Below are 22,034 nucleotides of genomic sequence, written 5' to 3'. Positions count from 1 at the left end.
TCATATTTTCTTTAGAAAAACTGCAGCTTCCTCTCCACCATCTCTCAAAGCAATAAAACACTATTGATTGGTATAATTCAGTTTGCCATTATCTAAGAGAGCACAAAGAATTTAATACAGTATTGAACTTAGTAAATAAAGCAGACGCATTATATTAACTGACTTTGTTTTCCTCTCACGCATCATCAGGTGTGACCAAGAGTGTGGCTACCTCACTGTGACGATGGTGGACACCAAACAGGATGTGCCTCAAACGACTGCATTCTGTAATATGAGAAGCCGCGATGACTCTTGCGTCTTCTACTACACCTTCTCCAGCCTGCCTTCTGCACGGTCGACTGTGGTGCGGACTAAAGAATGTCCTCGCAAATAAATCCAGTTTTATTTTTAGTAAACTAAAAGTTAACTAGTCAGCTTCATGCATAAAGTTTTAGATCACCAGATATTACGTTTTTATGTTCTTTTGGTCTTAACACCTGACCAGCCTTATTTGTTTTAATTATTGAAAGAAATAGGCAGATTAAATAGTTATAATACAAGGTAATGAGTGCTGCATCAGCAGGAGAGGGACATTTTAGTGTCATGCAGCACAATTAGCATACTGATGTCCAGGAATCATCAACGGTTTGGCTTAGACTTATGGTCTCAAAATGTTACCTAATCAACAGCCAGGTCAAAGATGATCTAGATTTGGCTGGGAACAGAAATATGTCATAAACCACAAAGTGTGCTTATAAGAGAGAAACAGAGCATACCTCCATTCGTATGATAATGCAGTTGTTTCTAGCAGTGAGGCTGGTACTGTGCTGAAACCGAAGGTCTCTGGCTTGAAGACTGAGCTCCTGGCAAAGCTCTGTTTTCTTCTTCTCTGTAAGGGGAAAAATAATCACACCAGTAAGAGGAGCAGAGGAAGAGAGCAATATAGACGTCATCTTATTTAATATATTTTAGACTTCATGTGGAAAAGGACACCAAAAGCATACATTACAACGTGGCTTCTTACAGCATTTTGTTCATAAAAGAGCAATCATCAGTCTCAAGCACTTGTGATCTTGGGCTATATACATAAAAAAACTGACTTGAATGATAACTAATCGTAACTAATCAAAGATTAATAATATTTATTTTGGAACACTTACCAAATGATGTCACATTTCCCTCTTGGTCAAACTTCATCTGTGAAATAAATAAATAAAAAGCTGATTACCTAACTCTAGCAACCACAGTTATTTAAACTCACAACACTTTTAATGTATTGCAATAAATAAAATGTATGGCAGTAGACTGGTAGATGTTTAATAAAGCTTGTGGGAAATTTGGCTTAAATCCAGCTGATAAAATCCAACAGTCTCTATCAGTTCATCCAAAAGCATCTTGCTAGTAAGAACAATGAACCTTATAAAGGTAACAACTGCAGAGTAACCACTGACACTCTCTTACCACTACAAAACATGGAGGTACACTGGAAACAGGAGCGTCTGTCATTCTGCTGCGGATAGAGGACACTGTTCAAAGAAAAGACAACATTAAACCACATATACAAGGAAAATATTTCACACATGAAGGTGGACAATTGCTGCTATAGAGACAGAAACACAGCAGCTATACCATCGTGAATAAAACAGTCCCGCAGTGAAGTTACAGATATATCTGTATATCATATCTAAGCTGCAAAATTACATTTATTATCACTCTGCCTTGCCTCCTCGCATTTTAGGGATGGGAACCGAGAACCGGTTGCAAATTGTCCGATCAATCCGTATCAATTCTTTTATAGATTCTGACAGTTACACGTCACAAAACTCACGCGCCTACACTGATGGAAACTTGCAACAAGAAGTCATGGCGAAGAGGAAGAAACGTTTCAAATTGTGGCGTCATTTCAAGAAGAAACTGTGACAACTACACTAGTTTGAATGTCTGTCAAATAATAATTGGAAACACCAGCATTGTGCTAGAACATCTTTATGTAATTCAAAGGTTTAACCTTAATGCCATACATATATTATTGTTCCATCCATTGTAGAGGAGGATGGACAGACTGTTGGTACGGCAAGTTCTCAAGCTACAGCCAGAGATATGAATACAGAACCGCTTCCAGTGGAGAACCACTTACAAATTAAACAGTGGAGCTTTCCCACTCAGAAAATCAGATAATACAACTGTTGACTTTTTTCCACACACAAAAAAAGATCAGGAATCAATAAAGTAACATATATATAATAAAAAACTACGCAATGCATCGTTACAGGAAACAAGCATGAAGATTTCTTAATTACCAGTTTAACAGGACTTATGTTAACATTAGATCTGAGCTATATTATATATATATAACATACATATAACTGTTCTTTATCTAATTATCTTCTACAGTTAAAATATGTAGACTACAACATGGGTGATACTAGATTTTTGAGACCAATATCTAAGAAATCAAATATCATATCAATATATCCCTGATATTGTAATTTTTTTTACATACATTCATAAAAACAATGTACAGTCAACGAATAGACAAGTCTGTTGGACAAACTATGGAAAGAATAAAGTGTTTCTAGATCACCTCCGACCTATTGGCTATAATGTGCTGAAACATGAACACTGTACTAATACGAGTACTGCAATCAATTTAAATCAGTTATCAACAAATAAAACTGACAAAAGTAAACCATGTAAAAGCAGCACACACAGATCCAACCTGTCTCTCATTCTCACCGGGCCATGCTGCACCTCCTTGCAGCAGCTCCTCCTTCCTCCCCGCAGCAGACGGAGCTCTTCTGGGTTGACACCTGGACACCGGCAGTGTCAGACTGCAGAGGGCATTTGAACCGAGGTCGCCGTAGCTCCTGCTGTACAATCCCGCTTCTCTATTCCCGAGTGGCACAGTGTGCTTCAGAGGGCAGAGCATGAGGGTTCGAGTCCCACCCGTTCTCGGGGGAAGAGGACTAACAGAGCTGTAAAGGCGCTTTGGATAAAAGTTCCCACCAAATGACAGATACATCCTAGTGCAGTTCATACAGCCAGTCAGCAGCACCCTGTGTACTCTCATCTCCACACCACCAGCACCGGCAGCAGCAGCACACACAGCCTTCACACACGCTGCCATACTGGGGTTGGAGGGTTGAGATTCACCACTGCTGCAGCAAGGACACCACAAAGCACACAGCAGCAGGGAATAATGCTGGAGCGAACGACTGAGCCTCCATAAGACAAAAAAAAAAACAGTGTTTATAGTCCTTGAGTCCTCTCCATAGTGGTCCCTCTGTGTGCTAGAGGACACAGTCCATATCCGCTGCTACAACGGGGATGACAACGCGTACTTAATAGTTACAGTATGAGTAAGTGTTGGTTAACGTGTCCCCCTGTAGCTGGGCTAACTTTATTCACAAGAGCTCTGCGTGTTGTGCTCGCTACATTAGCTGCTATCAGGACACAGCCTCAGTGTTTCTCCATTAAAGCGGACTGACAGTGAACACAGACACGAGTACCTGCAGGTTCAGTTACCTGCAGCTGGCTACACACTCTCCCCAATCACCGCACCGGCTCTGTTGGAGTCTGTAAACACCTTGTTGTTGTTGTTGTTGTTACTCAGGTTAGCATCATGACAGGGAGCTAGCATACAGGAGGACAGGAGCAAGAGCGCTGTGCCGGACCACAATGCACCGCGGTGACAAGACCGGCGTCCAAAGATCGTCTCTAGTAAAGTAAATCACTCGGGCTGTAAAAGCTGATGTAACCTTAAATTACATTTTGAGTAGAGGTTGGACCATTGACAGTACATATATATATAATATATATATACTAATTATATGGATATATATATATATATTATATATATATTAATAATATATATATTACGTAATATATATATATATATTATTTGTGTATTGTTTGGTCTATTAACTTTTACATTTTCCTTGAGAAAATGGCCTTTCATATATTGACGCCAAAAAGCATTTTGTTATGTTTCCCTATAATAATGCAACTTACATAGCTATTTCAAGGAAATTATTAGGGAATTGTGGAAGAATTTCAACATAAAGATCTAAATGGTGTTTAAGCCCTCTCCGTTGACAGGGATACAAACTCTGATGGAGAAATACTGATCATTTGTCTAGTTTGTTGGTCTATAATTTGTCTAATTTATATATAGGCCTACTAAAGGTGAAAATACTGAAGTCAGTATATCAAATAATAACCTATGTTTCCCCTTTGCGGGTGGCTCTGCCCGTCTACAAGCCAAACTATGTATATTACCTGTGTGCTTTACAATATTTGGGACTTCTGTTGCAAACGGGACAAACACGGTGTGCTCAGCTGTGTATGTGTATGTGTGTGTGTGGGCTCAGTGCTCACGGTTTCGCGAGATGTGGAGATGTGGACAGAGGATTGGTGAAGCCGGTGTCAGCAGCATCAGCATCTCTCCGCTGGATGCGGCTCACCGGAAGGATGCTGTGACAGAGAGGAAGCGTGGGGATTGCATTGTGTTAGCTGTATCCCATTATAAACAACTCCGTCCTCAAAACCAGACCCCGTCCATTTTTTTTTTTTTGCGTTATTTTTTTGTTTCGCTATTGGTTGCTGCCATGTTCCCATCGTGTTGTTCTAAGACCGCGGACAGCGGCGCTAAACGGAGCTCCATCGCTAAGCTGCTGCTCGGGGTCTTTGTGGTTTATATGCTCCACACCGTCTGGCTGCTGTGCGGCTTCCTCAACACCAAACCCTGCGATGGAGGCAGAGGAGAGCACTGCATCGCCTCCTACCTGACAGCGAGACCCAGACTACAGGTTAGCGCAGGCCTTTGTGTCTTATTTCTTACTCCTCTAACAGAGAGACAAACTGGGGACACCGAAACTCAGTTTCTGTGGGATCCAGCTCAAGTAAACAGGCCTGTTACTATATGTAGTTGACAATAACTAAACAGACTCTGCCATTTCCTCTGTTATTAGCCAGTAGTGCTCAGTATTAAACCTTTGGCAAACCACATGCTGTCTGCAAGGCAGTTAGTCTGGTAAAATAATGCATTTAGCTTTTCTCTGTTATTTATTTTTTAGATTACATTTTGTTTTATGTTAATTTATTTGAGTATTTGTAACATTTCAACAGTTTAGCTTTGTCTGTGGATGTTTCACAGATTAAGATAAAATAAACTATATTGATCCCACACTGGAGACATTATCTATAGAGTATATGTGATATATGAACAGACCATAACCAAGATGTTTTTTATGCCCAAACCTAACCAACCACAGCTGTAGAAATGATAAATGTCAGGTAGCAAGTGTAGTTTGAGGTCAGTTCAATCATTAAAATAGAGACAATGTAGGCTACATATTTTTGGAACATGCGCAGGTTTTTCTGTTTTGTTCTCCAATTCCCTTTCTGCTGTTGCATCTCATTTTAGAACTGGAGTCAAAGCTTTTGAAAAAAAATGGAAATACTGCTTTAAATCTATTTTCTTCTTCTTTCTTGCTTCAACCAGCTGAGTGTCTTCACCTGCCTCGTGCCAGACAACAGCCAACTCCACCTCGCTGTGAAGATAGACCCATTTGACCCTCACTCTACATTTGAAAGGTGGGTGTGACATGTTGGTACATCATGCAGATTTTAATCAGAGAAGACTTCCTCTTCATCACCATTAGAGGTGTGTGCATCTCTCACACTGTACATTTGCTAATGCTAGAATACAAACAGCATCATGGTGAGCATCATTTATTAAGAGCAAAGAAGCAGATTTGTAAATGAGGCTTGTTGTTTTAACTGACTCTCTCTCTCGCTCTCTTTGTCTCTATAGGCAGGTGAATGTCTCTCTGCCACAGGAGACTCGAGCTAATGGCACATTGTATGCGGTCGTATATGTTCACAAAGCTGGTGTGTCACCTCTGGAGGACAGCAGAGAAGTCCACTACGCAGCTCAGCTCACCACTTACATCATTCCCACCCACGCTGAGGGGCAGAGAGACAAGCAGAAGGTAAAATTCAATATCTGCCATAGTCCTATCATATTTCTGCCACCGTGTCACCTTTACAGTAGTGCAGAAATATGGCCCCTGCTGCAAATGAGTTATTTTTGTGGCTCCATCAGAGGCCCAGTCCCAGATCAGAGAATCCTGTATCCCACTGGAGACCACACCTGTCAATCACTATGATGTCAGAGGACTTCACCTTCAACAAGGCGGGGCTTCCTAGTGATGTGCGGCGCTACATGAGAGTGTAAGTCACAGGAAGCTTTGGAGGTCAAAGCCGGGTGATCACTCAGAGAGCTGCTGACTACGGCTTTATTGCTGCTACCCATCAGCACGCTCCGGTGCTACAGTGGCTGTTTGTGAGAAAATCCAACATGCGCTCACATTCTGTTCTGCTCGTTTGGAATACATTTTTTTATAAATGGGGAATAAAACATGTAACTGGGATTTATTAAGTAGTAAAAAGGATTATATAGCCTCCAATCTGTGCAACAGGAAGCAGAGGAAAGCTTTCAGCCAGGGATCTTTTTAACACATATGTTTTATCTGTATACCCAGTAGCATATATCCTGTATATATCAGACTATATGTGTAAACTTTAGAGGCAAAACAAAGTCAGTTTTGTGTTTATGTACTTTGTGTTCCCTTTGTGTGGTAATTACATATTGTTTTACAAAACTACACACTTCTAAGACAATAAATAGTTAAGAAAATGTGCTGTAAAATGCAAATCTAGATCTCAACATAATAGTTGTTCTTCCTGTTCTCCTTGCAACTCCACTGGGCTGTAAAGTAAAATATTTAAATGAACCTTTCTTCCTGTCTCTCTTGGTAGCTCTCAGGATGGCCGACAGATGATCTACCTCCCTCTGCTGCTGGTTAATGAGCTCAGTTTCAGAGTCAGAGACCTCGTGGTAGGTCGATTTTACACACTTGACTGATAAATACTGGGGTTTGTATGAAATGACCTTGCATGTATGTATCTATACATCCGTAGGAGATCAGCAGCAGCACTGCCCAGCTCCCTCTGACGGTGTCCTACGAGGGAATCTCTTTAAGGGGATTCAGGTTCTGGGTGCATCTACAGGACGTTGTTTATTCCCTTCGACAGTTTGGTGAGCTAATAACAGGCAGGATGTGGTCTCTAGTCTCCAGTTTTGGTGTATTCAGTAGTTCTGAGGACAAATTATAACTATGTTTCTATTGTTATAAAACCTAATTATGTCTGAGGAGTTGTGTAGCAACACATTATTTAGTAACACAGCATTATGTTATAACTAGATTTTTATTTCATTATGTGATAACACCTGCATTTTATAACAATCAGCTCATTTAGTAATAAGCACTTATTTTTATGAACTGCATTTTGAATTAGATAACCTTTGAATGAATTAACCCTAACCACAGGTCATAGGAGTCTAATTTATTATTTAAGTTTGAGTTTAACAAATGCAGTTTGGTTGGTTATTACATAATGCACCATATTATCAAGTTTTCATCATAAAACGTGCAAATCCCGCATTTTATAATAACCACCACAATACATAATGTGTTTTCTTTGGCTTTTCTTATCCCACAGTCAGGAGAACTAAACTAATTCCTCTGATCTTGCATTGTGTTGTGATATATAGGCTTCACAGAGGAGAACATAGATGAGATTAAAGAGACGTTGGTGGGCTCCAACCTCTACCTGTTAGTGCTGACTGCACTCATGACGGCTCTACAAGTAAGATCATACAATGTCATAAAATCCATCTCATGAATTGTGAATTATCTGATAAATCCCAGTCTCTCTACACGTACCATAGTGTCATGAGGGAATGTGGCATATTAAAATATTAATCGTATGTATGTAATTCTCTTCATGTTTTCTACAGCTCATCTGTGAATTCTTGGCTCTTAAAAATGACTTCAGCTCGTGGAGAAAAAAGAAGAGCATGGCGGGAATGTCCAGGAAGTCTGGTGAGAAAATCATCAAATTATACAAGCTTTACTTTTTAAACTAGTTTGCAATAGTAAAGGCTTTGTTACACAGGGCTTACCTGAAATTATAAACAACATTAAATTATAGTTTTCTAACTGTTCCTCTTGTCTCCGCCCTCTCTGTAGTTCTGTGGCGTAGTCTCAGTACTTTGCTGATTTTCCTCCATCTGCTAGAGGAGACCAGCCTACTGGTGCTGCTTCCTGTTGGACTGGGAGCGTGTGTAGAGGTATTTAGTATAATCGGTCTCCTCCAACAGAAAGTGTCAAAGATCAAAACAGACAAACCGAAACTAACCTCTCATCCCGGCAGGTGTGGAAAGTGTTCAAAGTGTTTAACATCCAGCTGCAGTGGAAAAGCTCCAGACTCTACGTGAGTGTGCTGCCATCCACTCTGTACTTTTAACATGTGTAGAGTGATATAGTTTGATAAGACTGCCTCCTTATTATGTAGGTAAAAAAGCTGGATGAAGAAGAAAGAAAGACAGTGGAGTACGATACACAGGTATTAGTATGGTTCCATCTTTTTCTTGTCTTTTAGAGCTCTGATTTTATATTCTGCCTTCATATTCTGTCTGTGGTTTTCTCTCCAGGCGTCCAGATACTTGTCCTACTTGGTCTATCCTCTGTGTATCAGCGGAGCTATTTTTTCACTGGCCTATTTGCGCCAAAAGAGGTGAGCTGATCACTGTATTCAAATTTCGGCTCTGCCACACAGTTTAAAGATCCAGTGTGTAACGTTTAGTTGGATCTAAAGGCATAAATGGCATATAACATTCATAGGTTTTCATTAGTGTTTAATCACCTAAAAATAACATCTCGGTTCCTCTCCACCTGCTGTACTGAAGTGTTTTAAGCAGTCAGATTCAAATCAGACCTGAATGTTTCTTGAATAAAAGTAAGATGTTTTTGGTTTTAAAATGGTTTCTAATATAATTGTTATTATGCACGGACCAAGCAGCTTCTACACATATATTAAATATACACATTAAATGTTTTTGACAGTTACTATTCCTGGTTGATCAACAGCCTGGTGACCGGTGAGTCGATTTACATCCATTTGTACCAGTGAAACAAATTCATCTATGTGATCCATCAGTTCATTTATTAGGTTTTTCAATGTAATTGATTGAATTCTATTCAGTTTTTCTTATTACATTAAGTCAATGACACCTTAACTCTCTTCCTCTCAGGAGTGTATGCCTTTGGCTTCCTGTCTATGGCCCCGCAGCTCTTCATCAACCACAAGGTCTGTCCTGCAACTAATGCAAATAATCCAAATATTGTAAATGACTGTATGAACTGTTCCTGACTCTCCATCTTTGTGTTTCTCTCTGGATCAGCTGAAGTCTGTGAGCCACCTGCAGGGGACAGTGTTGATGTACAGAGTGAGTGTGAATATGTTTCTCTGGCTCATTCACAAATAGTAACTTTATGCAGCCAAAAGCAGATTAGCTTTATTTTTTGGTTCTCGAACATTTTCAATGGTTGGAATATAGAAATGGAATATACTATTACTAATATTAGGTATGTTTTCATTAGTGTATAATCACCTGAATATAGAATGAATATTGTTTTTAATTAAACTCCAAACAAGATTTGAGTTTCTAGTTGATGAGTTCATTATTCTTTCCTTCCTCACCCCACCAGGGAGTGAACACGCTGATCTCAGATCTGTGCTCCTGTGCCTCCCTTTTCTCCTCTTCTGGATCCTTCTCCTCCTCACATCAACTTTCCTGCTTCAGAGACGAGCTCCTCTTCTTCCTCTACCTCTACCAACGAAGGTAGGACACTCAACTCCGCACACAATCACACAATCTCACACACACACACACACACACACACACACACTACAAAACATTGACACAGAACATGCAAACACTGTTTGACTTTATGTATCTCTCTGACAAGATACTCAAACACTACAAAACACATGCTGGAATTTAGACACACTGAATCTTGGTAGCAGACCTCACTTGTGTGAAGATTTCTTTTACTTTCTCATGTTCGAATATACAGGATATCAAGATGTTTGGGAACTAATAATAATAATATGATAATATAATGCTTTCATCTTTTATCTCTACCAGGTGCTACACTCCCAAGGCCAGGAGGCGAGAGTCTGGGACCCACAGCAAGAAACTAAAGACTCAATGAGAAGAATTCTTCTCCTTATTTTTTTCTGAAATGAATACACAAACACACAAAAACCCATCTTTGAAACGACGCTGAAGTTGTGAAACAGACACTCAGACAGGACACTTGGCCAGGTGTGCCATAGCAGCTTTAGACTGATCCAAGATGAGCTGTTCTGCTTCTGACTCTTCACTGCTGTACACTGACGGGGCTGCTGTTTGTTGCTCGGCATCAGTGAAGATTCCCCTTTACTGCTACCATGACTGAACTCATTCCCATACAGACACTCTCTGCTTCACATATTATGCTGGCCTGCCTTTCAAGAAGAATATCAACAGCATTGTACCACCATTGTAATATGTATTTGCTTGATTCCGCTTTTTATGCACACATAAGGGGGTTATGTATTCAGACCGAGGTCATAAGCTTGAGCCATGATTCTCCTTTAAAATGTACTTTAGTATTTCACTGAAGCTGGTGCACCCCTAAATACAGGCATAAAATGCCTGATAAAATAATTTAGGAAAAAAAAGTATTTCACTGAAGCTATATGAAGATTTATGTTTATATAAACTAAAATATTCACACCAAGACAACACAATTTTTGTGGTTGCACAATTACTAAACGCAACATATTTTGTTTCTTTGGAAACGTTATGATCCATGGCTACAGTTTAAAATACATTTCTGTGGTTTTAACATTGCATAGCTTTGCAACACAAGTGTGTAATGATAGACAAACAGGGGGGTCCAGCAGGATTGCAGATAAGCAACATGGCCCCAGACAGCAATGAGAAGATCAGACCAGCAACATATAGCACTTTTACTCTTCATTTAGAGTTTGATCTACCTGATGTGTAGATTTGATGTTAGTCTTGTATGTCTAAAATGTCATTACATAAAGTCTGTTTTGTCTTCCTTAATGTTCCATAACATATTACATACAGTCTCCACTGTATTATTTTAAAAAGACTTACTTTGAAATGTTAACATATAAAAAGAGATTGCACTACTGCCAGCAAGTTGACCACTTATCGCTAATATCCCTACAGCATGTGTCTATGAAATCCCTGCAATGCATTAGGACTTAGAACAGCTGCTCAGTCTGTTTCCTTTTATTCAGTACACAAATGCATCACAAAATATGAAGAAACATTTATCTACTGTAAATTAACTACCAATTTTATCAAGCTGTTTATTATGATTGTTTTACACTGATCTCTGCACTAATTTCCGCTTTTCTGCTGACTGAACTGCTTGAGCTGGAGAATAATTTACAAAATTCTACTTGGTTTTTTATTATTTTATTGCATTGTGCTTGTTTTTTAATAATATGGAATAAAGGTTTATGCAAATCATTTGAATCAGCTACTGTGCGTGTGGATTGATGTGCGTGTGTGTGTGCCGGTATGCCTATCAACACGTGCAATCAGGAGACAACACAGAGAGCAGACTGGTACTTATGGCAACTGCTTGACTGGTTTGTGTTAAGGAAGTTTCATATTTTCCTCACAAGCATTGTGTGTGTTTGTTTTTATTGTCTTAATACTCAAGGAGTGAATAAATATCCTCACTGTGACCCATTAGGGTTCAGGTTTGGCATCAGGAAATAAATGTTAATTGAAAGAGAATCCAAAAAAACAAAAACAAATACTTTTGCATGTGTGTTGCAGTGGGTGTGTACTGGGTGTGTGAGTGTTGGGTGTGTACTTGTGCATTCCTGTGTTAGCACTGGACAGATGTGATGTGGCAGATATAGGGTGATGTAAATTCTTCTGTCTTACAATTAAAGATATTTAAAAAATAAACATATTCATTTAGTGAGAAAAAAAATCAGAAACGCTGTTGTTTTTATTTACAGTAAGTGGGATGACAGTGGTGTTCACTGTTAGTCAGGGAGAGTGCGATGTTGTTGGTCAGGTCAGGTAAGTTTTTGTCTCGTCTAGCGAGACCTCATTTATGCAGTGCTTTAGTGTTTTCAGGCGCCAGTGGAAGAGCAAAATTAGTCTGCAATTTAGTTTGAGGGATGTGGCTGCAAATCATTTTGGCAAATAATGTCAACTTTTTAAACCTGCAATAATTTTTTGGGCCACTTAGGGGCAGCAGAAACAAGCTATGAACACAACATTGACATATTAACACCCTTTAATTTGATAAGTGAACTGGTTAGCAAACAGTTGCTAATTAATACCGCCTGTAGTTACAGAGCGGCATTAGCTCTTTTTGGTTTCAACTACTGAGGGGAATGTCTCGCTGTTTAGCTGCTAGATGTTGCTAACAACTAAAAATAAAGGGTTTGAACAGAGCCGCTGTCAGCGTAGATTGCTTCATGTGTTTGAAAAAAGGACTGTGTTTTTGAAAAACAATATAATATATAATATAATATATAATGTTGCTTAATTAAACAAGTGTTTAGACAGCTTAAAAAATAACTTTAGAGGAGGGATAAGGAGTTTTAAGGATATGAACGAAACCAAGTTACATTAATGGAAGTACCAGGCTTGTGTTTATTTCATGGGAGTTGTAGGTTCTTCTGTGCTCACAAAAATAATATTTGTTCAACTTTGTTAGAATCATGAAGGTTTCACTTTCTTTTAGCAAGTGCCGATTTCTCTAACAGGAAAGTGAAAGTGGAAAGCAAACCCCAGGAATACGCTCCAGAGCCCACAAAAGAGCTGAATGAGAGATTGCATCGAGTTACAGAAGCTAGTGGAACAGAGATTAACCCGGATGTTAGGCCATGACTTTGGCGCTCTATGAGAGAGGAGAGAGCGAACCAAAACACTAAAGTTGAGGCTGAACGGTTAAACAATGAGCTAAAACTTGCTATAAAGCCCCGTAAAGCAGAAGGGACCTGCATATATTGCTTTAATGTCTACACTTGCCCCCTGAGGCAAATTATGAATTGTGTTTTCGGGCTATATAAATAAAATTTGACTTGACTTGACTGTAAACCTGTTTAATCCTGTTAATTATGATAATTGGTCACAAATGGGAGTTTCCTCTCGACTAAAGAAAAGAAAGCCAACAACACTGTGTCCTGCAGCACAGGTTAAACTGAACATACTAGACTCATAGAGTCATGACATAACACAGCCTGCAGAGACACAGACTGTGTTCTTGTTAGCGGCTGTTCTAACTCTAAAAGCCACCCTGTGTCTGTGATTGACAGTAGATAAATAAAAGACGAGTATCAGTGAAACCTAGCAAGATCTAGGAATGTCCTGCACACTGCAAAACAAAAAAAATTATGAGATGCCTTTAGTGTCATAAGATGATGGTGGATGATGTGGGTGGAACTGCTGTGATCAAGTGCTCCTGTAAAACAAACAATAGAAACCACACACACACATACACACACACACAGAGCAGGACACACCAGGTTTGGCAGCAGACAGCGCAGGTTCAGGAGGTGAACAGACACTGACTCCTGTTATGAAGATGATGCTCGGCCTCGTCCTCCTCTCCCTCCTTGTCTATCCAGGTATGTAAAGTTAACCTCAGACCCCTCAAACAGTAGGCCAGGGGCTTTTTCTGAGGGGCAAACTCACTAGTAAGTTCTATATGCGGGCAGGGTAAGGGTCAGGACATCAGGGACCTGAGAGGCAGTGACATGATTGAATAAATCTAATAGGGGATCCAGGGAGGTCATTAGTTGCTAAAGACATTGGAAAGAGACCTAAATCATCTAAAATGAGTGCATCCTTCCTAAAAAGGTCTGTTTTTAACAGTTGATACATAATAGTGAATGAACACAATATGAGAGATTTATCCAAAATAATCAAAGAATGAACAAAAAACAGAGTGGTTTTTGTTATCAGGGTGGCAGCGCATATATTGCACTGTGATAGAATTCTGCTCTTTCTTTATTGGGGGTAATAATGTCAGTGGCTTAGGTATGTTTTTAAGACCTACAATGTCCTTACCATTTGTTTCAGTGGCTCCAGAGTGAACACAGTCATACTGTAAAGGTGTAACTAACAAGTTTAATAGAGGATTTGTAACTTTAGGCACAGCAGAAATAAGAAGTTTTAATGATATCCTTGTTCGTCTAATTTCTACCTTTGAGGTTCTTCCTTTGGGCCTTCAGTGTTTGTTATTTTGTTCTACTTGGGTTACTCTTGCCTAATTAATCCCAGTATTATTAATAAATAAATAAAAAATAAATAAATGTTAGATGTGCACGTGTTTACTGTAATGCATCAGTTCAATGACATAAGAGAGCAGAACAATAATCTCTGACTGGGAGGAATAGTATGCAGCCTCCTTTTCAATAATTGCTATACCTTGTAATTAAAGAAGCAAGCCTGACAATTCGGTCTTTGGGAGTAGCTGTCTTCCTATTTTAAGGGATTTCTGATGTGACGTTGTAGTTTATCATAAAGGTTTCTCTACTCTATCATTTATAATAACTATAGTCAGACTATAAATATCTAATGAGTCCCAGTCTGCTGAGGTTCAAGCATACATTTTAATTCTAGGCTTTGGTTTCAGTGCAGGAGCAGACAATCAGATGCCTGATCTTGATTCCTAATGCTTGCACTGTTAGATAAGGAACAACCTTGTGTGCATCTTTTCTACGTCATTCTCAGAAATATCTGAGTTCCTGTCATAAAGACAGCAAAAACTACCAGAACTCATTCCAGTCAAGTCAATTATACTGATTTGTTATGACTTTCAATACCAATTCTCAAAAAAATGTGCTCAATACTTAACTTTTAACTCTCCTAACTTCATTAAGACCCAAACATTCTCCACATAAATTTGAAAAATATAAATTCAATTGTGATTACAACACTGTCATGACCTAAATCAAGTGGCTGAGTCAATAAATAACTTTATTTAAACAGATTAGGTTTTCCCCCTAGCCGTCAGTAACACAACCATGGCTCATTATTAAAATGTCAAAAACATCAAAATACTGATGTAATTGTAAAAAGTCAGTCTCAATATTGTTTCTCTTGACTGAGACCTCTTAACAAGACCCTGTGTTTTTTTTTTCACTTAACTTTTATCAACAAACTGGATTTCTTATTTTCTATAACTTCATCAAACATGTGTCTGTTTTTACCTTGTTCCTCGTGCCTGCAGTGCAGTCTCTGGAGTGCTACGTTTGCGCCTCTTCTGCCACCAATGAAGAATGCAACAACAACACCCAAGAGTGTCAGGCACTACTGGACACCTGCATGACCATCGTCGACACTTTCGGTAACAAGGAAAACATAATATCAGATCTCCGGCCGAGAATGTAAAGAACTGCAGATTTTCAGGATCCACTATGAAATGTCTTATTGAATCTGAACATGTTCCTTGATGATAGAGGCAATTTTAATGAAGGCTTGTCCAAATCCAGTTCACTCAAACATCCTGCTGTGTATGTGCGTGTGTGTGTGTGTGTGTTATCCAGGCTCTTCAAAAGCCATAGTGAAGCAGTGTGCCAGCAAAACCACATGTAGCGGAGCTGCCTCGACCGCCTCAGTCGACTCAAGCGGAAACGGAAACACGGTCAACTGCTGCAACAGCTTTAACTTGTGTAACTTCAGTGGAGCCGAGTCCGTTCACGTACATACAACACTGCTGCTTTTGACTGTAGGTGTGTTATTACTGCTGTCACACTGAGGTCAGTGCGATCAACCAGTGCCGTCAGAAGCTAAATGACATTGCTGCTGTGTTTAGAACAATGTAGGGATGATGAATATAATGCTTCATGTAAAGACTGGTAAACGTATTTAGTTGGAGATTATGTTTTAAATGTGAATGTTGTATGTAAATGCTAATTGTATGTGATATTATGGTTTTGACACTGAATTTCTCAGCGTTCTAACACTTATATTTCCTATATAATCTTAGGCATGTGAATACTATCAAATTCATGCCGTACCGTGCTTGTTTAGTCTAATGAATGGATCCAAAATAAAGCCTACAACCACTTTAGAGGGTCATAATACATAGAGCAGTATGAGTTGGCTCTATTCATTGGATCCTTCACCTGCTGACACAATCATGGGAAAGACCAAAATCACTTAGGTCTCATTTATGGCTTTAAGACTTCAAATCATTTATATTCCAGACACAATATTAAGACTTTGGAACCAGGACAACTTAAAGATACTGGAGATATGAAACCTGAAATGTGTGCTTTCAAATAAATCTCTGTCATGGATAAGAATGTGGACAGTCTGATTTCCATTTCGTCAGTTTTATTTCATTGTTTTTTTTCCCTCCTATTTGACACAATGGCGGATTTAGCCCAGAAGACAAAATAAAAACCAGTGTTTACTAGTACGAGTTCTGTACAATTCACCAGTGATACACACCAGTATAGCTTACAATATACCAACATGAGCAGATTTACGCAACAACAAGGAGATAAAATAGATTGTTTTTTTGTTTGTTTTTTTTACATTTTTTTATCCCTATAAAGCCCAGATATTTGATAGTGTCATTGCTGAGTAAACATGGAAATCCAATCTGGGTAACATAGGGCTAAAAAAAGATATGACTTTTTTTTTTGGTGCTGTGCAAATATGCTCCTCTCCATACCAGTATATCATGCTATACCAGTACAGTCACCAGTATATTTCATATAGCAGTACGTCATACTCCATGTGGGGTCAATATTAACAAAGACACGTGTGATCTGCTGTATTTTCAGTTCAGTGTTTTGTGTCAACAAGACAAGTTCCAGTCGTGTGGCTCCACATTACATGTGTGTTTGTTTCCCGGTTGTTAGGAGGGACATATTTAAAGAGTTACACCTGACTGGGACTGGGACTCAAAGCACAAAGGTTCCCGTTGTGAGGTTTGTTTGTGTCCCCGGGTAAATTCACTTTGTGACACTGGTGGGTGAGGGGACACTAAAAAGGTGTGACACCAGTCTTATATGAGCAACAACTGAACGTTATTGGGGCTGTGGGTGAGGAGAAAGAAATTAGAGGAGACACAGAAATAGGTTAAGTCAAGCTCAGTGATCAGTCTGAGACATGATTTCCTCCTCTTCCTCCTGGATAAAGAGGGAGAATCCCCAAAATCTACCTTTTTTTTTACATTTATGCTCATCAGAGTCAATGCTGGGATTGAATATCAGTATTAAGGAAGAAGAGTGTGACTGCAGTAAACAACACAAAAAACATGGAGCCAGCAGATGAAGAGAGTATACTAAACTGAGTGCGAGTAGGGAGTTTCCTGTCTGCGGCGTTTTACCCAGACAGAGTTGGATTCTTCACATTTGGAGTCTTTAAAACCTGCTCAGAGGGGAGCTGAGGAAGACTTGAGGAAGGAGAAAGGGACAGTGAGAACTAAAGGAAAGAAAAGTGAGTGAAATAGAGAGGTGAGAGGACAATAGTGTGTTCTATCTTCAGGCAGTAGACCGGCGCTAGACTGTCCTCAAGTTTTCATACGCTCTTCCCTTCTCTCCCTCCGTCTCCTCCTCTGCAATTTCTGAGTCTATAAATAAAACCTGGTGAGACGGAGGGAAGATGGGAATTGATAGAAGAGAGAAATGAGAGGAGCAAGGGAGGGGTGGGAGGCTGCTTCTCCGAACCAAACCGAGACCGTCTTTGCTGTTGAATTTCCCCGTTGAAGCGTCCTCTCAAAGCACCGCAGCTGAATAGAAAACATCTGGTTTGATCTGCCCATTCACTAGAATCCATGGTGGTGTGGAGGTATTTCAACGGAGGAGCAGGTTCACATCCAGGGGTCAAAAACACGTGATATCAACAAATGTACTAACATGGCTGCTGGCTGACGTCTGAGTCCGTTCCGACTGTGAAGTTTCATGCAGATCAAACGCAAACCAGTTCTGATGGCTTTGCGCGAGAGTTGTATTCTACCAGGACTAATCAACTCGATGTTGACAGTTCCACACCCGATCGCTCCCATGATAGTGATTCAGGTCCGGACCCATAGTCACCCACAATCATCGTCCTCTTCACTTTTCCTCCCCTCAACATTATATTCCAGTTCAAAGAGGGTGAAGCTGCCAAGTCCCTGATTCAGGAAGTGTTTTTGCTCTGTTCTTGTATTAAGAAAGTCACAGTGGTGGAGAGTTTTATCCCAGACGAATGGACTACCGCAGTTTACACAGGATTCAACATCTAACGATTCTTCACGGACTGTTGTCTAAGTATCATTGTTTCCTTTGATGTAAAGCGGTCAGCTCCAACAACTCTCACATATCATGATTGACGTCATTAATCCAGGAGTCTTTAGTTCTCCACTACTAACAGTAACCATAGTGACACTGTCTCTCAAATAGCAGACCAGCTCCTGTTGGTCAGCTCAGCTGACGTGGGGTTAGTGTGGGCGGGAGTGGGCCATCATCTTGAGCCGTGATTGGTCGATGACATCCAGCAGGTTCTTGGCATCGACTGCAAGAGCGTGAGCCGCTGTCAACATCTGCTTCTTATAGTCCTGCTGGAGACTAGGACAAACATATACACACATACATTAGTTACACAGACTGGTCAAAGCGGGTAGAAGAATGAGTGAATACTACAATGTGAACACCACTATTTGTACAACTTTAAAATGCTGACTTTGCCAGCCTTTTGTGAAAGCATCAAAAATCTGATTAGGACAGCTCATGTCATTTGGTAAAAATGTTACCCTGTGTTACTGTTTTGACATTTTTCTAGACATTGACTAAACATTATTTCTAAGTATTTAACTAAATTTATTAGTGTCCCTAAATGAAATAATAATGAGCCCTGTGGTTGATTGCATCCACTGTATAAATACAAGAAACTGTAATAAAATATGAATCAGGTAGACCATCTATTACATATAAATCTCATTATGTCTTCCAACATATTCTTCATACATTGTAATGTTTCAACCTACCTGGTCATCACATATTGTTGGGCTAACTTCATCTTCCCAATCAGCTCTGCCAAGTCAGAGTTCAGAAGTTTCTGAGCCATCTCGATCTGTTGAAAAAAACAACAACAGAGCAATAAATATCCATCTGATACCAATCAATACTAGTGCAAATGTGTGATTTAAAACCCTTTAGCAACATGTAATCATAAGAGATGATAAGTGATTCCACGCTTGTGTGTATGTGTGTGTATACACCGATCATCCATAAGATTATGACCACCTGCTGCAGTTTTAGAGATGCTCTGACCCAGTCGTCTAGCCATCATAATTTGGCCCTTATCAAAGTCGCTCAAATCCTCACGCTGCCCATTTTTCCTGCTTCTAACACATCAACTTGAAGATAAAATTTTCACCTGCTGCCTGATATATCCCACCCACTGACAGGTACCATGATAACCAGATAATGAGTGTTATTCACTTCACCTGTCAGTGCTCACAATGTTAGGGCTGATCGGTGTGTGTGTGTGTCTGTTTTTACCTCTCTGTGTGTACTGGCTGGAAGTTGTGGTAGAGTCTCATCCACTGTGGCCAATAACGTCCTCAATGCCAGACCCACATCCTGAAACACACAAATACAGAACCTTTCTGCTCAGACTAGATTCAAAATGAATTCAATTCATTAATAAAAACATCAGATTTAGATCAGAATAGATTTAAATAATATTTCCTACACCGATTACCGGTAATATAACCAACGTGAAGGAAATTAACTAAATTCCCACAATTACAATCATCATCTAGTGAGGCTAAGAGGTCAGTTCTGTAGAGCCTGCTTAACCGAGGAATCACAAGTTTTGAGTAAATTCTGCCCTCTGAAGAGGATTGATCAGTGTCATTTGATTAAAACAGGATGTCACAGTGATGAATGGCAGAATACATAAAACTGTATAAACAGAACAGCACTAATCTCTGTAATCATTTCAAGTTTTAAGGTCAAGGTTTTCAGCTCAAGAGAGAAAAACTAAGAATAGAAACAGATTAATTAAAAGCTATTGAGGAGGGAAATAAATGTGTTGGAGTGCCTCGGTTACCTTGACCATGGGAACATATTCCTCTGGAGGAGCCGGCTGAATCTTGCTCGACATCTCGATCACAGCTTTGACCAATCCGGTCACATTTTCATACACCTTGTCATTGGAGCGGTCCAAGTTGGCGGTGGGGGGCGGGCTTATCTCTTGGGGCTGCAGCTGAAGCAGGAGAGCACAAAGAGCAATGAGTGACACTGAATGAAAAAAGGACCAACAGGTTTATGTGGAGAACGGGGCGGTGAGAATGATACACAGACGATACAAATCCTAAATGATTACAGAAAAGAAGAAGAGAGGTCACAACTGCTGAGCATCTCTTACAAAGAACATACAGGTTAATGAGTAGATTAGTGAATGACTGATCGAATATGAGCAGGTTATTGACATCTATGACAAAACAAAAAACAAAAACAAAACAAAAAATGATACATGTAGGTCTCTATTCTGGCCTCTAGGTGGCAGTAAAACACTGGTGCAAGCCAATATAAATCAATTCAATCATTCAGAAGATCATGAATGGATCTTCTGGTACATCCCACAGGATATTTCTCACATTAGTCTGACTCTTTTCTGTCTATCCTTTCATCGTCCTCTCTCTCCTCCTCTCTGCATCTGACCCCCCTTGACCCTTAATTGTCTGTACACTTTCTCTTGCCCTCTCTAAATCAATCTCTGCGACTAAATTGTCTTTTTAGTGCTACAAAATGTTTTTCTTCATTTTTTTTATCTCTGTCTGTCAAAACACTGGAGCCCTGAACCTTGTACATATTTATTGCCTGAAAAACAATATTAAGACTGTAGGCAGAATGTGTTCGGCAAAGGAAGTCAAACTGAGTTTGTATTGTCATGTCAAAAATCTTAAATCTGCATCAAAAAGGGAAAAGACATAATACACCCTCTATCATTAAAATGAGGAAAAAGTAAGAAACCTTACAGAGCAACAGAGGAGGGACGCCTCTTCTATTTATCACATTTATATTGCACTTAATCTATCCTCTGATCATATTCAGAAGATAAAGATAAAGCTTCTGGCCTAAGATTTTCACCATAGCCTAAAAAGCTGCATGACTTTTAGTATAATGTTAGTTTAGTATAGTTTAGTGTAATTAAAGTAAACAAATTCTGAAGAATTTCCAGTGCGGGTTAAATACTGTCAGCACAAACACAGCTATGTAGATCTGGATGTTAGTTTAGAGGAAAAAAGAAACCTGACTGGTATCAACACAACAAAGGGAACTCCGTGATGAAATGAATGTGTTTATATGTTTATATGATAACACTACAGATGATTTGATTTGAGAAATCAAATAACTGATGGAAGAGCGGAACAAATGAATCTAGGTGTGATCAACTAGCAGACAAGACGCACAGTAAACACACACAGACAGTGTGCTGCTTACCCGCCAGGGCTAGGGGTCAACAGTAAGGCAGAGTGCAGGAGGAGGAAGAGGAGGGGAGGGAGAGAGGGAGCAGCAGCAGCCAAAGGAAAAGAAGAAAATATTAACGCTCTAAGTATTAAGAAACATGCAACCTGTATATCTGCTAAATGTGTCCTTGTCAGTTCATATGGTTGTTGGTTATTCTGCAGTGTTCTTTTTACCAGTGTGTGTCTGTATTTTTTTTTGGTTTTGTGTGTGTTACGTATTTGTGTTGTGTGTGTGTGTGTGTGGTGTGACTTGACTCCATCGTTGTAACTGTCTCCAGTATTTAGACAGGCCAGACTGCCCACTTGGCTCTGGGCCCGGGTCGAGGGGGTTTCTTTTGGGGGAGCTGCATGCTCTGCAGGGAACAACATATAAAAGTGAAAACATATTTCTCCTCACCGGTTTTACAGTCTCCTAAAAGTTTATATTCATCAGCAGCTCTTGCTGAGGGACCAAAGTACTCCAGCAACTGACAGTGTAGGACTGCAGCTAAAAGGTTATTTTCAAGCGATTAAATTTAGTCTATTGAAGAAAAGGTGAATAAAGTCTTGTTTTTCTGTCAACAGTCGAAAACCAGAAATCTACATTTGAGAAGCTGAGACTAACAATATTTTGACATT

At 39.6% G+C, this 22,034-nt stretch overlaps 4 protein-coding genes across 4 annotated transcripts in view; 2 read left to right on the top strand and 2 right to left on the bottom strand.

Annotated features, from left to right (window-relative positions):
• Nucleotides 1-3,580, bottom strand: part of mrs2 (magnesium transporter MRS2) — an 11,892-nt gene extending 8,312 nt beyond the window's left edge. The window contains exons 1-4 of the mRNA XM_035672434.1: nt 2,716-3,580; nt 1,441-1,505; nt 1,140-1,176; nt 756-868 (exon numbers count right to left, since the gene is read on the bottom strand). Of these exons, the coding sequence (XP_035528327.1) occupies nt 756-868; nt 1,140-1,176; nt 1,441-1,505; nt 2,716-3,106 (606 nt within the window). The 5' untranslated portion in view covers nt 3,107-3,580. The remainder of the gene's footprint in view (nt 1-755; nt 869-1,139; nt 1,177-1,440; nt 1,506-2,715) is intronic.
• A 1,006-nt stretch (nt 3,581-4,586) lies between these two features.
• Nucleotides 4,587-10,390, top strand: LOC118336236 (cleft lip and palate transmembrane protein 1-like protein). Its single transcript, XM_035672838.1, has 17 exons — nt 4,587-4,787; nt 5,483-5,574; nt 5,795-5,972; nt 6,086-6,213; nt 6,802-6,880; nt 6,964-7,081; nt 7,598-7,692; nt 7,844-7,928; nt 8,076-8,176; nt 8,260-8,319; nt 8,401-8,451; nt 8,540-8,622; nt 8,952-8,986; nt 9,140-9,195; nt 9,290-9,334; nt 9,597-9,730; nt 10,037-10,390. Exons 1-17 carry the CDS (start codon nt 4,587-4,589, stop codon nt 10,101-10,103), a joined length of 1,608 nt encoding a protein of 535 aa, XP_035528731.1. The 3' UTR covers nt 10,104-10,390.
• A 3,066-nt stretch (nt 10,391-13,456) lies between these two features.
• On the top strand, nt 13,457-16,144 carry LOC118335556 (ly-6/neurotoxin-like protein 1). Its single transcript, XM_035671897.1, has 3 exons — nt 13,457-13,566; nt 15,174-15,290; nt 15,490-16,144. Exons 1-3 carry the CDS (start codon nt 13,518-13,520, stop codon nt 15,699-15,701), a joined length of 378 nt encoding a protein of 125 aa, XP_035527790.1. The 5' UTR covers nt 13,457-13,517; the 3' UTR covers nt 15,702-16,144.
• Nucleotides 16,145-16,265: 121 nt separating this feature from the next.
• Nucleotides 16,266-22,034, bottom strand: part of LOC118335717 (focal adhesion kinase 1-like) — a gene marked incomplete at its 5' end in the record, with an annotated part of 46,974 nt that continues 41,205 nt past the window's right edge. Inside the window, 6 exon segments of the mRNA XM_035672142.1 lie at nt 16,266-18,504; nt 18,924-19,009; nt 19,441-19,521; nt 19,994-20,149; nt 21,391-21,401; nt 21,668-21,805. Coding sequence (XP_035528035.1) covers nt 18,378-18,504; nt 18,924-19,009; nt 19,441-19,521; nt 19,994-20,149; nt 21,391-21,401; nt 21,668-21,805 — 599 coding nt within the window.

This window comes from Morone saxatilis, unplaced genomic scaffold, assembly GCF_004916995.1.
Source record: "Morone saxatilis isolate NCDOM2014 unplaced genomic scaffold, NCSU_SB_2.0 Contig24, whole genome shotgun sequence".
In the NCBI taxonomy this organism is placed as follows: Eukaryota; Metazoa; Chordata; class Actinopteri; family Moronidae; genus Morone; species Morone saxatilis.
The sequence above is the reverse complement of the archived record's forward strand: the minus strand, read 5'-3'. Positions and strand labels throughout refer to the sequence as shown.

Excerpts from the sequence above, each read along its gene's own strand:
- LOC118336236 (XM_035672838.1), top strand. The coding sequence starts at position 4,587 with ATGTTCCCATCGTGTTGTTCTAAGACCGCGGACAGCGGCGCTAAACGG. Across the intron at positions 7,693-7,843 it reads CACTCATGACGGCTCTACAA|CTCATCTGTGAATTCTTGGC; the intron begins GTAAGATCATAC and ends TGTTTTCTACAG. Across the intron at positions 8,452-8,539 it reads CAGTGGAGTACGATACACAG|GCGTCCAGATACTTGTCCTA; the intron begins GTATTAGTATGG and ends TTTTCTCTCCAG.
- LOC118335556 (XM_035671897.1), top strand. The coding sequence starts at position 13,518 with ATGAAGATGATGCTCGGCCTCGTCCTCCTCTCCCTCCTTGTCTATCCA. Across the intron at positions 13,567-15,173 it reads CTCCCTCCTTGTCTATCCAG|TGCAGTCTCTGGAGTGCTAC; the intron begins GTATGTAAAGTT and ends TCGTGCCTGCAG. Across the intron at positions 15,291-15,489 it reads GACCATCGTCGACACTTTCG|GCTCTTCAAAAGCCATAGTG; the intron begins GTAACAAGGAAA and ends TGTGTTATCCAG.